This window comes from Microtus pennsylvanicus, chromosome 10 (assembly GCF_037038515.1).
Source record: "Microtus pennsylvanicus isolate mMicPen1 chromosome 10, mMicPen1.hap1, whole genome shotgun sequence".
NCBI classification, from domain to species: domain Eukaryota; kingdom Metazoa; phylum Chordata; class Mammalia; order Rodentia; family Cricetidae; genus Microtus; species Microtus pennsylvanicus.
Genome location: NC_134588.1, coordinates 22,528,816 through 22,546,566, shown reverse-complemented (window position 1 = coordinate 22,546,566; position 17,751 = coordinate 22,528,816). Strand labels below are relative to the sequence as shown.

The 17,751-nt window shown below is 47.0% G+C and overlaps 1 protein-coding gene across 1 annotated transcript in view; it reads left to right on the top strand.

Moving 5' to 3' along the window:
- Positions 1-17,751, top strand: part of Tmem163 (transmembrane protein 163) — a 181,981-nt gene that overhangs the window by 148,447 nt on the left and 15,783 nt on the right. The window contains exon 5 of the mRNA XM_075987779.1: positions 5,400-5,496. Within this exon, the coding sequence (XP_075843894.1) occupies positions 5,400-5,496 (97 nt within the window). The remainder of the gene's footprint in view (positions 1-5,399; positions 5,497-17,751) is intronic.

Sequence of the window (17,751 nt, the reverse complement as noted above, 5' to 3'; positions counted from 1 at the left end):
TCTGGGAACACAGGTTAATCAATTTGGTTGACAGTTCTCACCCGGCTCAGCCCTCCAGCCATCCCTGCTCTGGGATGAGTCATCTCAAATGGTCTCTGCTGGCTTTCATTTCGGCTTAAAGTCTATAGAAGGAGGGACCAGGGGTACAGCTCGATTGATGGAGTGCTTGCTTAGTGTGCACAGAGCCCTGCGCTCCATCGCCAGCGCCATATAAACCAGGAATGGCGGTGCACATCTGTCATCCTGGCGCTTGAGAGGTGGAGGCAGGAAGACCAGAAATTCAAGGTCAGTCTTAGCTACATTTTAAGCTTGAGGCCAGGCTTACAAGAGTATATATCCTATCCTATCCCCCAGGGGGGATAGGATAGGATATATAGATCAGCCCAGCATGGAGCAGGTGCCTTGGTTCAGAGAGAGCATACTAACCACCAACACTCTCCTCCTCTCTGGGACACCACGGCACAGCATAGGAGGGTACATACATGGCCCATTGCCTTAGAGCCATAGATAAGGCAGCTTAGGCCCGGCTCTGCTCATGGCAGTCACTACCTTAGTGCGCTCTTGAAAATGCAGATCTAATTGTCTCACTCCATCACAGTCAAAGCTGCGAGGCTCCCCATGGCTTCAGAAGAGAGTTTCTACAGCTCAGCTCGTCACAGAAAGCTCCTCCGTGGTGAGCCTCGCCCGCTTCTCTACCCAGCTTCTCAGCTAGGACCCAGCATGGACTCTTACCTCTGGACATCTGTCATAATCAGAGCTGTGTCCAAGGCTTAAACTCTGTGTGCTGGGAACTCCCTGAGCATGTCCCCACCTGGGCAATCTAAGCTCCTGCCCCTAACTGCCCTTCTCAGAACGCGGCTCATTTGGTGGGGGTGCTGTCATTGCAGGAGAATCTTAGATACATGGGGATTCAGGACCAGCTTAGGCTAAATGCGACCATGTCTCAAAATAAAATTACAACAAAATATCTCTACTTGGATGTCTGAGAGACCTCTCTAACTTAGTGTGTCAAAATGGACCTTTTGATACTCCCCTGTCAACACCCACTCTTTCTGAGGTCTCCATCTCAGAGGAGAACAACTCCATTGGCCTATTTTCCAGGCTTCGAAGTCCTGCATCATTCTTGACTCCCGTTAGCTTTGGACCATACTAAAGAGGACCTGTCCACTGGTGCCTTCAGAGAAGCTCTCGAGTCAGAATCTCCAGACTTACTCCTCAAGTTTTACCATTCTGATCCCAACCTGTTTGGTCCCACCCTCACCTGGCCTGGGTTTTGTAGCAGCCTCATAGCTGCTCTTCCTGTTTCTGCTTTGCCAGAGAGAGCCCAGTCCTGCTATAAAACATGCCACCGCCTGTCATTTCCAAGCCCTGATCCCCTGTGGCTTCCCATCCTAGAGACTCTATACCCTGCATGGCTCAAAGAACTCAAAGGGTCCACTCCCCAATCCCCCAACCCCACCTCTCTCTTTATGCCCTTCATCCCAACTCTGTCCCTTCCCTCTCCTCTCATAGACTGGCTGTATCCCCATCACGTCAGGGAGACTTCCACATTAAAGTCCTGTCTTCCTTCTGCCTGGAAGGGTCTTCCCCAAATACCTGTTCCTCTTGTCAGGAGAATGGCCCCTGACACCAAGGAGCGGGGGTGCAGTGTTAACAAGATGAATGAAAGAATTCTGATATGTCCCGGAAATGCCTTTCCTAGGATACACTTGCTGTTCTTTAAAATTGGAATTGTTTGTGTGTTGTTTGTAGGTACCTGTTTGTGTGTGTATGTACACGAGTGTGGTGGGTACACATGTGTATATGTATGTATTGGCGTGGAGACTAGAGGTTAGCATCCAATGTCCCCATCACTTTGGCCTTATTCTTTGAGATAGGGTCTCTCGTTGATGTGCTGGGCTGGCTGGCCAGTGAGCCCAGGAATTCATCCAACTTCACCTCCTCGATGCTGGGATCACAGACTCAGTCTACCCCACCTGACATTTACGTAGGTGCTCTGTTAGAACCCGTGGGCCCAAACATAGATAACTATTTTCCCTAACTGGACTGGTACGGAGCCGCAAGGAATAATCAGACACAGATTACATAGTCGTCACGGAAGGGCATCTCAGGCTTCTTCTCTCCTGAAGATCTCTCCGCGTTTATTCTCCAAACAACTTTTATACTAACACACAACTGAGCGGGAAAATACCTGTCTCCTAGGTAACCAGGTGAATGGAGTTTTTTCACGTCCGCATCTACCTGTCTGCTGTGTATGCTAGCTGTCACGTAGGCTTGAATCAGCGTCTCTATAAGGCATCCTCCAAATTACAAAGAAAGGAGCAACACATATTTTGACCCTTTGTTAGGCAGAGACAGCCTGTCTGCAGGGCTATGTGACCACCTCAGATGGGGCCCATGGCTTCAGAGCCTGGCTGCCACACCATATAGAAATATGGGCCTACAGTGCTCAGGATCTGAACTCAGGTCCTCTAGCTTGCATGGTGGAAACTGCTTTCCCCACTGTGCCACCTCTCTGGCCTCTGTGAGGCCCATAATTGAGCTCCTTTTGATTTGCTCAGAGTCAGCTTGCCCGCCCCTTGGAAGTACTCTGTGTGATTTAAATGTTTCCTTTCTCCACATCTTGAAGAAGGAGCTTAGGCTTATGTGTCACATTCTAGTGCTCAGAAGGGTTCTTGGCAAAAGGTGGGCCCACAGTAAGTAAATACTTCTCAACTGTGGCCTGTCGCTTAATAGGTGGATCAGCTCATACAGTCACAGAGAGCCTGCGGTGAGAGATGGAGAGCCGGCCCCCCTTTCCTGTATGTTCCCAGCAAGCAGAACCTAGGACCAGGGCTGCAGATTCCCTCAGTTTCCTTCTAGCACGTTCTCAGGTGATGTGGATTCTGACCAAACACACACACACACACACACACACACACACACTTCCCACGGGAATTTCAATTCAGTTTGAGCCATCGGTTGGGGGTGGCAAGGAAGGGGAAGTGGGTCATTTGCTTTATTGAAGAGGTGGTAGGTTATTTGTTTTCTCTAACTCAGGAAGCCATGTAGGGTTTGGGCAGGAGAGAAAAGGAATGTGTATTCTCTCTGGAACCCTGGCTGCTCAGGGCCCCTTTCCCTCAGCTAGGCCCGCCTGTGCAGGAGAAGGCGGGAGTGTGGAGGGATCCAATTCTGCTCTGCCTACCAGACCAGTAGTTCACTTAGTCCTGATGGAGAAGGAGTCACCTTTTCTCTATTTGCTTCTAGCCTAAATCATTGAAGTGTTTGTTCTGGAGACTAAGAGAGGTGGTGGTCATGTGACATAGTGTTCATGTGACATGATACCCTGAGCCTTTGTTGAGTGGGCTGGCCTCTGGGAGATCATTAGTTGAATCAGGTTCTATTTCTTGTAGCTGGCACACGCTTGTGTGTGTGTGTGTGGTTTGAACATGTTCCTGTGTGTATGTACATGTGTATGTGATTATGCATTTGGAGGCCAGGTGTTGACATCAGATATCTTCCTCAGTTCCTTTCTACTTGGTTTTGTTTGCATTTGTTTTAATGTTTAAATTTTTTTTTAAAAAAAGAATCTATGTGTGTATGTGTGTCTGTGTGTATATGCCACATGTATGCAGGCCAAGAGGCCAAGAGAGGATATTGAATTTCCAGCGCTGAAGCTCCAGCTGGCTTTGAACAGCTGGATGTAGGTTCTTAGAGCCAAACTCAGGTACCCTGGAAGGGCAGTAAATGTTCCTTACTGTGGAGCAAGCTCTCCAGCCCCTGCACACGTTGTTTTTGAACCATGATCTCTCACTGACTCAAGAGCCCAACAGGTCAGCTCGTTGGTTGGCCAGTGTGCCCCAGGAATCAACCTGTCTTTTCTTTTTATGGGTGCTGGAGCTCCACACTCCAGCTTGTGCAGCAGACCGCTTACCCATTGCACCTTCTACCTGGCCCTTCAGGCTCTATTTCTAGGTAGAACTCAATGCCTTCCATGACCTAGAGCCAAACCTCCTGAACCTGGTCTCTCTGGCTTTGTCTCCTTGTGTTAATGAAACACACGTCACCCTCCCCATTCATAAACTGCAGAAAAACAAACACCTGGATTGAGGAGCCCTCCGGGGGATTTGGGAGCTGATGTGCAGCACTCTGAGTGCCTGAGGAGAAAGCTGCTGTGTAAACACAATGTATTATTAATACAATGTTAAAAAATAGCATTGCAGCCTGAGCTATTCATAGCTGCTTTAGGCTGCAGAAGCAGCAGGGCCCTGATACACAGGCCCTAACACAGTTTTAGGAAGCAGGGGCTATGGTTTTCAAGTCTGCAACACACTGAAAAGAAGAGAAAAATGAGATTTTAGTAAAAAAAAAATTGAGCAAATTCTTGTGTATAACAGAAGTGTATATACAAGGTAGGTTGCAGTTTGTGAGGTCCAACTTTAACAAAATGGGTGGCAAGCTTCTTTCAATACACTTTAGAGCTACTTTACAATGTGAATAATTTGAGGGTACAGGGATGAAGGATAGGAGTCCCCCTATCCATTAGAAATCCATTAGAAAGCTAACAATGCTACCTCAGACTCCATGGTGAGAAACTCGTAGGGGGTAAACTAGCAATGATTAGTTATTGGTTTGGTTAGCTAACTACTTAGTTGGTCTTATCCACTCAACAGATGCACCCAGGGCATCTGCTATGTGCTACTGTAGACACTGGGAAATGGAAGATATCAATTATTACCTAAGGGACATATTCTCCCCTCTCCCTCTTTCTCTCTCTCTCTCTCTCTCTCTCTCTCTCTCTCTCTCTCTCCTTCCCTCTCTCTCTCCCTCTCTCTCTCCCTCTGTGTGTGTGTGTGTGTGTGTGTGTGTGTGGTGTGTAGGCCAGAGAGCAATTTCAAGCACCTTCTTCTGTCACTTTTTGAGGTCTTTCACTGAACCTGGAGCTCACTGGTTTGTTTACATTAACTTTTCAGCAAGCCCCTGGAATCCATTCTAGATAAGGAATTGGCAACATACCAAAGAAATGATTCCATCTAAGTAGATTAGTGAACAATGAGTTTCATTGGGGCTACTTACAGGAGCACAGGTTGACTAAAGGCAACTGCATCATTGAAAAGCTTGTCCCAGTATGGTGATAAGTTACAAAAGCTGCCTCCCAGGAGCTCCCTCTACAACCTTCAGGCAGCTCCACTGAAGAAAATCACCTCTTCTCAGCAACTGTTACGCTTATGTAACATTCAAGAATGGGCCTTGTGAGTCTTGTAAGTTTCAGGAGTTTACTGAGACCTGCATGTTTTGTTGACTTCCTAAGACTTGTAAGTGTCCTTTACTTTCTGAGGCTTAATGAGCCTCCCTCCATGGGAAAATGTTTTAATTTAAAGGAAATAACTGCACAACTATCCATGTTCTTTTTCTTACAGAGCCTGTGTCATCTTGGGGGTGATCTTTCTTCTGTCATCTATCTGTATAGTGGTCAAAGCCATCCATGACCTTTCAACAAGGCTGCTCCCTGAAGTGGTAAGGTCCTTCTTTCCTAACGTTCGTCCCTGAAGTTCCCACCTTGATTGTCACATGGGTCTGCTGCAGTGGGTGGGTAAGGGAAGGAAGGTCCTCTTAGGGACCAGAAGAACTCATTCCAGGGACACAAATGACACTGCAAAGTGAAGTTCCAGGTCACATGAGACTCCACATATTTGAGCTGGCTCTGCCTTCTGTGTCCTGCTGGCTTTTTGATGAGTTTAAAGCAAGATGCCTTTCTTTTCCTACAAAAAGAATTGTATAGGTGTAGCTGTGATCCAGCCTGTTGTCTGAATCCAATGATTACTATAATAAGAAGCATTTCTTTTTTATTTTGCACCTCAATGCAGATGTAAATCTATTTCCATAAGTTTCCTAGCATGACTGATGTCTAGCTATATGAACTAGAAAAAACAATTTCTGATAGGGATGTTTCTCACTGTTTTGTCCTCTGATGATTACTTTAACTCTTTCTTCCCCTATTCTCTCTGGATATTTTTGTAGCTTCCTATTGGGTAGCCTTCATAGAAGGCAACTGATTTGGTTGCTAGGTGATAAAGATGCTGCTTTTATAATTTTTACATTTGTGTTCAGGACAATGTAAACAAGAAACATTGGCTTGTCAGATGTGTTTGGATTTCGGCTTGACTACAGCATACCATTTTATATATGTCAGAATGATCAGGGAGACTGCATTAATCTTTTGGATGACATATTGCACCTGTGCTTATGTAATGCTTGTATAACTTTGGAAGTGGGACCTTGTGAGTCTTGTAAATTTCAGGAGCTACCTGAGACTTGTGAGTTTTGTTGGCTTTCTGTACCTTGTAAGTTTCCTTTACTTCCTGAGTCTCAAGAGCCTTGCTCCAGGAGGGAATGTTTCAATTTGGAGGAAATATTTATATAACTGTCCATAGTCTGTTTCTTACAGATGCTGTGTCATCTTGGGGGTAATTCTCCTCCTGTGTGTGTGTGTGTGTGTGTGTGTGTGTGTATGAGAAAGAAACAGAGAGACACACACAGAGGGACAGAGAAAGGTAGACAGACGGACACACACAGAGTTAATGAAAACTTAAAGGGATATTGTGCTACATTTGGTAGAAGCATCCAGATGGCTGCTGGCGTTGTTTCTTTCGTCTCTTGAAGCCATCTCTTTCATAGTCCATCAGCACTTCAACTGTTCTTTATCAGCAACGTTGCCCTGAACCTGCTCCTGTGATCTCTCAGGAAGGAAAAGCAGAAGCCATACTAGGAAGGGACCTACTTAGGGTACTCAGTCACTTTTAGGGCTGCAGTTAGCTTGCGAAAACACTATGACCGCCTCTATGCTTGGGTCCCTCCCTTCTAAGGACTGAGTTGTCTCCCACCATCTGCCCAGCTGCTGCAGGTCTTAGGCCTGTCTGGCCTCCTCCTCATCAAACTCTATGTCACATGACCCATTTCGCTAGCGTATGAATCTGCTTAGCATAGAAGGCACCAGGGTGATTATGCATGTTACACTTTGGGTAGGTGACACCTGATTTTTCAAAGTCTATGAACACACCCGAGCTTGAAGAACTAGCACTGGGTAGAGCTTTTTAGCACTGTGCCAGTTGACACAGTCATTTATTAAGATATTAAAGATGAATTTCCAGAAGGCATCATGGCATGGGATGGATGACTTTGCTCACAGGCCTCTATAGAAATACTCCTTGTCTCTCTCTTAATAGCAGAAGCTCTTTTAGCTGGGGCAGTCACTCATTACCCCACGGTGCAGATGGTCTTTGGTGAGGTGAAGAAGCTCAGCAATTTTAATCCTGCCTCACTCCATCAGAGTCTAAAGATCCACCCCACATCAGGTTTAGAGGGAGAAGGGCCACAGGGTTATGTCCAAGATGGGCCCTGTTCTTGGAAGACTGAGGCTACTGTGGTCTTTTAGCAGTTCTGGGACGAAACTGAAAGTTTATGAATTATATCACGTTAAGGCTATCTTGCACGTGGTTGGTTTTATTTTTAAGTTATTTAGCATCATGAAAAGTTAACAAGGAGTATTTGCTGTTTTCCTGAGCAGCACACAGGGACAATTAACACTACAAGTGCATAGAAAACTGTTTATTTTTAATGCATGGGGGTGAGGTGTTGCGTGAGGACATGGGTGTGCGTGGAGGTCAGAGGACAAGCACTGGTGTTGTCCTCATAAAGGCTGTCCCTCTCCTTTGAGTAAGGGTCTCTCACTGTCCTAGAGCTCACCAATTCGGTTAAAATGGTTGACTGTTGAGCCCCAGGGATCCACCTGCCTCTGTCTCCCCAACACTGCGATTACAAGTGTGGGGTCTGGGGACTGAACTCACGTCCACACGCTTGCAAGGAAAGCACTTTACCAACTGCGCCATCTCTCCAGCCCAGTTTCTTTCTTAAATTAGTAACAGATTTCCTCATGTTGCATACACACACACACACACACACACACACACACACACACACACACTACTCAGTTTTGCCTGCTATCCCAATACAAGCTCCTCTCCCGTCTTCCTGCACTCCCGACCCTTTTGTACCCTCTCACCCCTTCCATTTTCATATCGTGAGTGTTCTGCTACTCTCCACAGCCTCCTCCCTTGGGGCCTCTTGCTCCTGGCCTCTCGTGACCCCTTCTAGTCTTCTGACACCACACACACTCACTCCCACATCAATATGCACTATAAAAAGGAGAAGCCAGGCTCTGCCTATGAGAAAGAACATGAAGTGTTTGTCTTCCTCTGCCTAGGTTACCTCACTTATTTCCCTGAAATTCCATCCATCTTCCTGCAAATTTCATGTTTAATGACTAAATAAAATTTTATCATGCACATGGACCACATTTTCATTAGCTCTTCATCTGTTGATGGGCATCTAGGTTGGTTCCATTTCCTGGCAATTGTGAAAAGAGCAGCAATGAACATGGATGAGCCAGTGTCTCTGTAGTAGGAAGTAGAGTCCTTTGGGTACATGCCTCAGATTTTTCAGTCAAGTGTACTTGTTTGTTCTGTACCAGGGAAGTTTCTAGAAGCCAGCCAACAATAATCAGGCTCTCAGTTCCTGCCCTGCTGTGACTCAGGATGAGTGTTAATACAGAGTGTTTTGTGTAAATTAGATTTGTCAACTCAAATGCCCAGGGAAATCAGGCCTGGGCACAAAAAGGAGAAGTTGGCCAGTTTTGCGGTACCCAGAGAGCATGCGCCTGGTTAAAGGCTCCACCCTCCTTCGGGGTTTCAGGAGAAAAGAGTAGATACCTCTGCTGGCACAAAACTAGCAGAACCGGGCAGACAGCTCAGTGGACAAGCACAAGGACCTGAGCTGAGTTTCAGCATCACTGAAAAGCCAGATGCACCAGTAAGGCCTGCTTGTCACCTCAGCATTGAGGACAGAAAACAGGAGCACCCTGGGGGAGGGGGCTCTCTGGCTAACTGTATTGGTGAGTTCGGGTTCAGTGAGAGAACCTGACTAGACAAGATAAGGAGGAGAGTGAAAGGGAAAGATGCCTGATCCACATGCACATGTTGTGTGGAGTACCTGCACACAAACACGTGTGCATATAACAACACACCTGCATACAGGCACATACGTGTAACACACTTTTGCACACATACTCATGTGTCTAACACACAGAGACACATATGTGTAACACACTTGCACAATACTCATGTGTCTAACACACACATCTACACACAGTCCAGACACATATGTGTAACACACTTACATACATACTCATGTGTCTAACACACACACTTGAACACAGACCAAACACGTGTGTAACACACACTTGTACACATACTCATGTGTCTAACACACACATCTACACACAGTCCAGACACATATGTGTAACACACTTACATACATACTCATGTGTCTAACACACACACTTGAACACAGACACATATGTATAACACACATACACCGGCACACAGACCCCCACACACACCACAGATTCAGGAACTAATTAAGATAGCAAAAGCCTGATTTGAGTGAGTGAATAGTTTAACACAGGGCAAGAGAAGTCTCAGCTGCACTCAGCGACTTTGCCACTTCTTGTGGGGCCTGAGCTAAAGCAGGGACAGTGCTCTTAAGGGCTCCAAGGTAATGGCCATCCCTCCCAATCACACCTTAACCACTCCCTTCAAATCCAAGCTTCCTTGTCACAGCTCAGCTCTACCCTGACAGGAGAAGGCCCAGAGACTGTGTGTAGATGGGTAATGCTTGCCTAGCAAGTATGAAAGAAAGCCTGGGTTTGAGCCCCGGCACCACACAAACTGTGTCTAGAGGGGCAAATAAGCCACGTAACCTGGCACTGGAGAGCTAGACATTGGAGGATCAGGAGTTGAAGGTCACCTTCAGCTTCATAGTGAGTTTAAGTCCAAACGGTGCAATTCTCAGAATGAGCTTTAGTACCAGAACATGTCAGTGTGTGTGTGTACACGTGTGTGAGGGTATACAGGCCTGTGAAACTAGAGGAGGGCATTATGTATTCTCTATCACTCCCCACATTATTCCCTTGAGACTGATTCTCTCTCTGAACCTGGAGCTCACTGTTTTTCATCTAGGCTGGTGGCTAGCAAGCCCTAGAAATCTTCCTGTCCCCACATCCCCTCCCCTGAAAAGCTCTGGTTATAGGTTATAGCTGGCTTTATATGTAGATTCTGCGATCTGAACTCAGGTCCCTCCTCATATCCACTCCCCAGTTCACAATGGGTCCGTTTTCAACTAGAAATCTGTGTAGGCAGGAGTTACTCAGCTGTGAAGTCAGCTGGCTTTGAACCTCCAGAGTGTCACCAGCCCCTTGGGGTTTGTCTGGAAGCAGAACTGAGCCAGCTGGTTCTGGGGTGAGCCGCGAAGCAGGCCTGGGGGGTTTGTGCGGCCAGGCTGCCTTCATAAAGGACAGAAACCTTCTCCCCTCCCCTTCCACCACACCTTTGGTCAATGAGGCAGATTCTGCAAGAGACTTCTCTACAACTCTGCACTGTTCCGAGTCTAGAAGTCGGGCAGTGGCTGTGCTATGGTGTGAGCCAACACTTGCTAGATGCCAGCAGCTGGCTATTTACTTATTTACAGTACACAGCCAGCATCTAGTGATGGGGTGTGGTTCAGTCCGTAGAGTGTCCTTGCCTGGGTTCCATTGCCAGGACTGCCTTGAACTAGGTGCGGTAGCACAGTCTTTGCACTTAGGTGGTGGAGACAGGAGGATCAGAAGTTCAAGGTCATCCTCAGTTACACCATGAGTTTGAGGGAAACATGGGCTATGTGGAATATTGGCTCTAAAACAGACAGATTAATAAATAAATAAAAATAAAAAGATCGAAAATAACTTTTGAACAAAAATGTGCATCTTCAGAAATCTGGGTCTCGGATTGCCTTACCCACTGCATTTTACTTAATTTTTTTCATTGATATATCTATGTTGTTTAATGCTAAGATGGATTGCTTTATTCTGTTTTTCTTCTTTTTTATTTTGACTATGGGTTGCTTCTAAAGGGTCACATCCTGTTTTGACTCTGCAGCTGCTCTCATGAGGAAGGGCAGGCCGTGAGCTTTTCCTTTTCATGGGACACGGGCTCTGAAAGCTGAAGTTTAAGACTGTCGGTGGCTGGTGGCAGAGTCTGGGTTTGAACCCTGGTCTCTTTTGCTGGACTGCCTCTGGCTCCCGGTTCCATGGGCTTGTGTGTCTTTGTCTTTGCTGCCCACTGGCTTTCAGGGCTTAGCCCTCTCCAACATTTCGCCCCTCTTCCCCTCCCTCCCTTCATCCCTCCCTCCCTCTCTCCCTCTCTCCATTTGTCCCTCCCTCCCTCCTTCCCTCCCTCCCTCCCTCCCTCCTTCTCTCCCTCCTTTCCTCCCTCCCTCCCTTTCTCCCTCTCTCCCTCCCTCTCTCCCTCCTTTCCTCCCTCCCTCCCTTTCTCCCTCCCTCCCTCCCTCCCTCTCTCCCTTTGTCCCTCCCTCCCTCCCTCTCTCCCTCACCTTCTTTTGCTTCACTTCTCTCTTCTTCCTCACTCTGTTCCTTCTCCTCCTCCTTTTCCTGCTCCTCACATATGACCATTGGCACTCTGTGATTCCTCCCACAAAAAATAACTCAATGTAGTTTTAAAAACTGTAAACTCATCCTTGTCCGGTCACTTCCTGCTTGCCATCTGCTCTGTGTTGACCTTCATCTGCTTCCCTGGTCACTTGCACGGTAGAAACATTCCCGCCTTTACCCCTGCTTGGTCTGCCCCTGCTGGTGGGATCTCTTGAGCATGGCTTTAGAGCAATGGTTCTCAACCCCCCTAATGCTGGGGTCCTTTCGTACAGTTCCTCATGTTGCCGTGACCCCCAACCATAAAGTTAGTTTCCTTGCTACTTTATAAGTGTAGTTTTGCTACTGGTAATGTAAATATCTGTGTTTTCTAATGGCCTTAGATGATCCCTGTGAAAGGGTCATTGGACCCCCAAAGGGGTCGCAATCCGCCCCCCCCCCCAGTTGAGAGCTGCTGATAGAGACAAAAGCATCTGACAGAAGGAAGTGAGAGAAGGCGGTGTCTGAAGGAACAGCAGGGACACGGGGCTAAAGGAGCGTTTTCCTGGTCTTGCTGTCCATAAGTGTCTCATTGGCCTCTGCAACAAGGGTCTCATTTGGTGAGGGTATTTCTCCAGGTCCCACAGGTCTCCAGTGAGGTCTCTGAGGCTCATAGCAAAGGTGTTAAAGATGTGAGATCGGAGATTCCAACTGTAAACTGAAGTTCCCAGAAGAGAAGAAAATGCTTCCCACCCAGCAAAGACTCTTCAAGGCTGATTGACTGATTTTGTGATTGGGCTGAGTTGGAATGCTGCCAGTCTGAAGCCAGATCGTGTGTGGCTGTTTTTAACCTCTCATTAACAACTGTCTTTGCCTGCCTCCGTGACTGACCTACCAACACCCATGACTGCGAAAGCTGGAAGATCATGGTAACTTGACCACTCATTCCAACCCAAAGCCAGGCTGTCATACACAGCGTCTGAGACGATCCTTACAGAGACGTCCCCAATTTTCCGAACCCACATACCTGATATTCCATCCAGGCCATATATTTAAAAACCCCTTGACTTACGACTTTCTTTATTCCGTTAGTGTAAAATCTCCGTGAGGTAAAGACACTTACCATGCAAGCTCGACAGCCTCAGTCTGATCCCTGGAGTCTGCACAACCTTGGAAAGAAAAAACTGACTCTGCAAAGTTGTCCTCTGACTTCCATATGTGCACTGTGGTGTACACATACACACACACACAAACACAGACACATACACATACACACACACACAAACACAGACACATACACATACAACACACAAACACAGACACATACACACACACAGACACAGACACATACAACACACAAACACAGACACATACACATACAACACACAAACACAGACACATACACATACACACACACAAACACAGACACATACACATATACACACAAACACAGACACATACAACACACAAACACATACAACACACAAACACAGACACATACACATACAACACACAAACACAGGCACATACACATACAACACACAAACACAGACACATACACATACAACACACAAACACAGACACATACACATACAACACACACGAACACAGACACATACACATACAACACACACGAACACAGACACATACACATACAACACACAAACACAGACACATACACATACAACACACAAACACAGACACATACAACACACAAAATACACACACAAACACACACACAAATTAATTATCATTTTTTTAAAGGTAGCTGGGTCCTGAGAAATGACACCTGAAGTTGACCTTTGACCTCTACATGCTTGCACGCACACACATAGAATACACAGTCACAGAATTTGTCAATGTTGATTGAAACGTGTACTTGAAACACAGGGGCTGTGCTTAGCCACAGTGGCCTCCCATTGTGAGGCCAGCTAGGAGCCCACCGAGATCTACCTAGGACAGATGAGTCGCCATGAAGACAAGGTTTGCTCTCCCAGTGGTGACCCAGACACTCTGCTGACGATACTGTTTACCTGTGCTATAAACAGATGGTGTGGAAGACAATGTGTTTGATTAGACAGGAAAGCTAAACAGGGAGCTAAATATAGCAGCAGTCCGCAGAGGAGCTGTGTGGGAAACACGCGTGACCTCATGGCACATCCCATGAAGGACCCGGGCAGCTTGGGCTCCTGAGTGTTCATCTGCATCAGCTTCTGAGGTGTGAGCAGGTCGTCCTCCTGCTCTCCTGACTGTCAGCTCTGGTTTCCTGGGAGACTCAGGAGTCTCCAATGGGTCTTTTTCCTGGCTCGGGGAACCTTTGTTTTTAATGAGTTTGTTGTATCTGTGAGCAACCCGCCATGTTGCTTCATCCTGTCATAATAGGTATCGTTGTGTTTTCTTCCTCTGAAACAGTGTTCTTTAGCTTGTCGCCTCAGACCTTCGGGACATTTCCATAGTGGGTGGAGGTGTTGGACCGGCCACCATCTTACAACAAAGACACATTCTGGCTCAAGGGAGAGAGCCGCAGACTCTGAATGGTCATGTGAATGATACACAGTCTCAGAGGCAGTGAGTGGACCCACGTTTCCTGACAACTGATCGAAGGCTCTTCCTGAGGACTGAGGGTTGCAAAGCCAGTCTCCACAGAGAGCTTCTAAAGATGGCTGTGTGAGAGATGCAGTCCGGAGACCCTAGCCCCACATAAGACTCAGTTAGTTCCAAGTTTAGGATCCTTTCCCTGTTTTTAATGACTGGAAACAACCCCTACCCCGCCCCAGCGGCTTTGGAGATTTTTAACTTGATTAGCATCGTGAAGACCCATCTGTGGGACTGCAGTAACAAAAAAGAAAAGATAGGTTTATTTCTTTCCTGGTGCCAGTGCTCTGCCCCCTCCTATCCAAGGCAGATCTGTGTATTTAAGAGTGCTGATGATGTGGTTTGAGCTCTTGCCTAGTGTGTGTCAGATCCTGGGGTCCATCCCTGCAGCTCCCCCATCTCTCTCTCTCTCTCTCTCTCTCTCTCTCTCTCTCTCTCTCTCTCTCTCTCTCTCTCTCTCTCTCTCCCCCTCTCCCTCTGTTCCTACTGAGACATTCACAGATACACATAAATAAATGAAACAAGTCTTAGAGAACAAAAACAAGAGAAAACAAAGAAAACAGAGCAGAACAGCACTTCACTATCCCAACGAATCTTCCCTTGGGCAACTCTAACCTCTTGGAACTTGTTTTTCTAACTGACTAACTAATTAACTAACTTAGTTCATGTTTGTTTCTCTATGAGGTTTTCATTTGGAGAAAGGAACAAACATAATTTCAAAAGCCGTTTGGTGCCGTAGTATAAATAGCATAAATCCCCCCTTCGCTTCCCTACACATCGGATGAGCCCTCGGCCGCGGGACCTTTCTGCATTTGGGACTGTTGTTTAGCCAGTGGTGAGGCTCATACTGAACGCCTGTTTATACGGTGCACACAGTAAGTCCTAACACAGCAAAGCAGTGGAAAGGGAGTTCTTGTAGAAATGAGAGCTTGTACTGTGAACTTCTTGTGCTCGGTCCTCATGTCATGTGAGAAGTACTGTTTAGAATATTCCGCCTATGGCCAAAATACGAGTATTTGCTCACAAAACCACACATCATGTAACCATGTTGTTGGGGGAACATTGGATATTTTTCTGGGATATAGGTTTGGGGACACTGGGTTGCTGGAGAGCCTGTGTCCCTCCCTGCTTCCCTCTCTCCCTCAAAATGAGCTCTTTGACCTTTGACCATCTCAGACCAAGATGGTTGAATACAGGCTCTTTCCCCTAAAGAATTTTCCAAGGAGAGACAAAAAGGAAACTGGAGTGGCTGTGGTATTTTAATGACTTTCAGGTAGCCCAGGCTGGCCTTGAACTCCTTAGGTAGATAAGGATAACCTCTTTCCCCTACTTCCCTAGTGCCAAGATTACAGGCGTGTGCCACCATGCATGGCTGATGCTCTTCTGGGCACTGAACTCAGGACTCTGTTTGCCAGGCAAACACTTCATTAACCGAGCTACATCTCCAACCAGGTTTCAGCTGATACCCATGTCCCCAAAACAGCCTGTCCTCATGCTGATGTGTGAAGTAACTGTTAGCACACTGCAGTAGAACTCTGGAACTTTTTTGGTTGTTATTTGTGGTGGTTATTTCCCATATCTTGGAGTTTACACCAAGAGAGAGAGGCCTTTGGGAACTTGGACTTGCTGCCTCCCAAGGAACAGCTGAGTGCTTGTTGACTGAACAAAATCAGGTATGTCCAAGGCTGGTCTAGGTTAGGCCAGGACTGCGGTTAGGAAGATCAACAACCAATGGGATCTTGCCTTTCAGGGAATCAGGAAGGTTGCCAGGGAGCCCTTAGCGGACTCTTCAGTGCCTGTAGAGAAGCACAATAGATTGGCAAAGAAGGGTGTGGCTCAGACTGCTCCCCACATTCAAGGCTTTGACTGATCCGTGATGAATATGAGTAGGTTTGGGGGTAGCTAGGCAAGCTGTCTGCACATTCGTTTTTCCTTTGGAATCTCAGCTGTTAGTATTTATTCAGTTGTTACTCATGAGTACTTGGGTGTGTCTGAGTGGACGTGTACCTCGTGAACACAATCCAGAAGAGGGTGTTGGATCCCCTGGAGCTGGAGTTCAGGTGGTTGGGAGCCATTCAGTGTGTGGGCTCAGAACTGAGCTCAGGGCCTCTGGATGAGCAACAAGTACTCTTAGCTGCTGAGTTAGCCAGCCAGCTCCAGCTAGGAGCATTTAATATTTTTTCTGTTTTGTCCTCCAATGACAAGAGCCGTGAAATGCTCGCCTGTGGGAGGAGCTGGCCGAGGTAATTTGCATAGAGGCCCGTTTTCTGCTTTCCACTTTTCCTCTTCTGGGTCTGCTAGGTATGTGGTGGTTTTAGTTTCTGAGGTTCTTGACGGTAACTCTTGGGGGACCAGCTCATTTGCAGGCTGCGAGGATGAATGTGTGGTGTGTGAGGCTCCAGTGGCCTCGACTTGTGAAATCTGCTGGCTGTGGCACGGAATATGTACATATTGAGTGTCAATCACCACTGCAGTTGGTTGAAGACCCTAAAGACTGAGCCCAGGTCTCCCTGAGGAAAGAGGGGGTCATTCTGGCTATGGGCGTTAGCGTCTGTTCTGACCACCTCGCTGCTTGGCCTTGCAGGCTTCTAACTGCAGACTCACCAGAACGGCCTCAGCTGATGCCTTTCAGTAGCTGTCTGCCGTAGGCTGACTTTCTCAGGCTGGACGCCGACCGAGACAGCCGCAATTACTATCCTGAAATATCCTCCTTAAATGTCTAAGATGACAGCTGGGGAGTGCCTCACTATGGTAGCCCAGGGTGGACTGGAATATATAATTCTTCTGCCTCAACCTTTCAAAGGCTGAGATTATGGGTGTGGGCCACCAGGATGGGCTAATTACTTGTTTTTCTCCAACTTAGACATACACACACCCTAAGTTGTTTTACAAGGTTCATTATTTAAAAAAAAAACACTTAACATCTTCCCTAGAGACATTTATAATTTTTAGACATCTCCACATCACTTTTATATTTTATTTTAGTTTTTATTATTAGAGTATACTTAAAAATATTAATTGTGTGTCAGTATAATTGGTTTTCTTTGTTAGCTCACTCTAGAAATTTCCTCACAAACATGTTCAGAGGTGTGTCTCCCAGGTGATTCCAGAGCCCAGCAGGCCGACCATCAAGATTAACTGTCACAGGTTATGTGATGTAATGTTTTTAGGAACCCCGAGGAGCCTCTTCCTTTAAATGTCATGATCATCCGGGGAGGAGGGTGTAGCCAGGTAGTCACCAGGGAAGGAAAGCATGGGCCCAGCCAGGTGGCTCATCTCTGCAACCATGGCAACACCCAGATATTGGAATACTCAGTTTCAGAGATTCACATTCTCATATGAGAAAGCAGAAGTGTGTCTGATGCCTCATTGAGCAGAAGCCAGGACGCACCAGGGAGTGTCAGCCAGCCTCTCAGAAGGTCCCACTGGACCCCTGGACAATCATAGCGCCTTTGCTGGCAAGGCTGTGGCTTCCTTCCATGGTTCCTATGACCCTCACATCCATCTCAGCTCCGTGGACCCCAGGAAGCTGGCACCTACTCTGCTCACTACCTGGCAGACCCTCACCTGTCAGTCTGTCGGGGCTGGGGTGGGCCAGTCTGTTTCAAGCCCATAAAGATCCCCAATGCTCCCTGTTTATCACACCACCCATCCAAGCA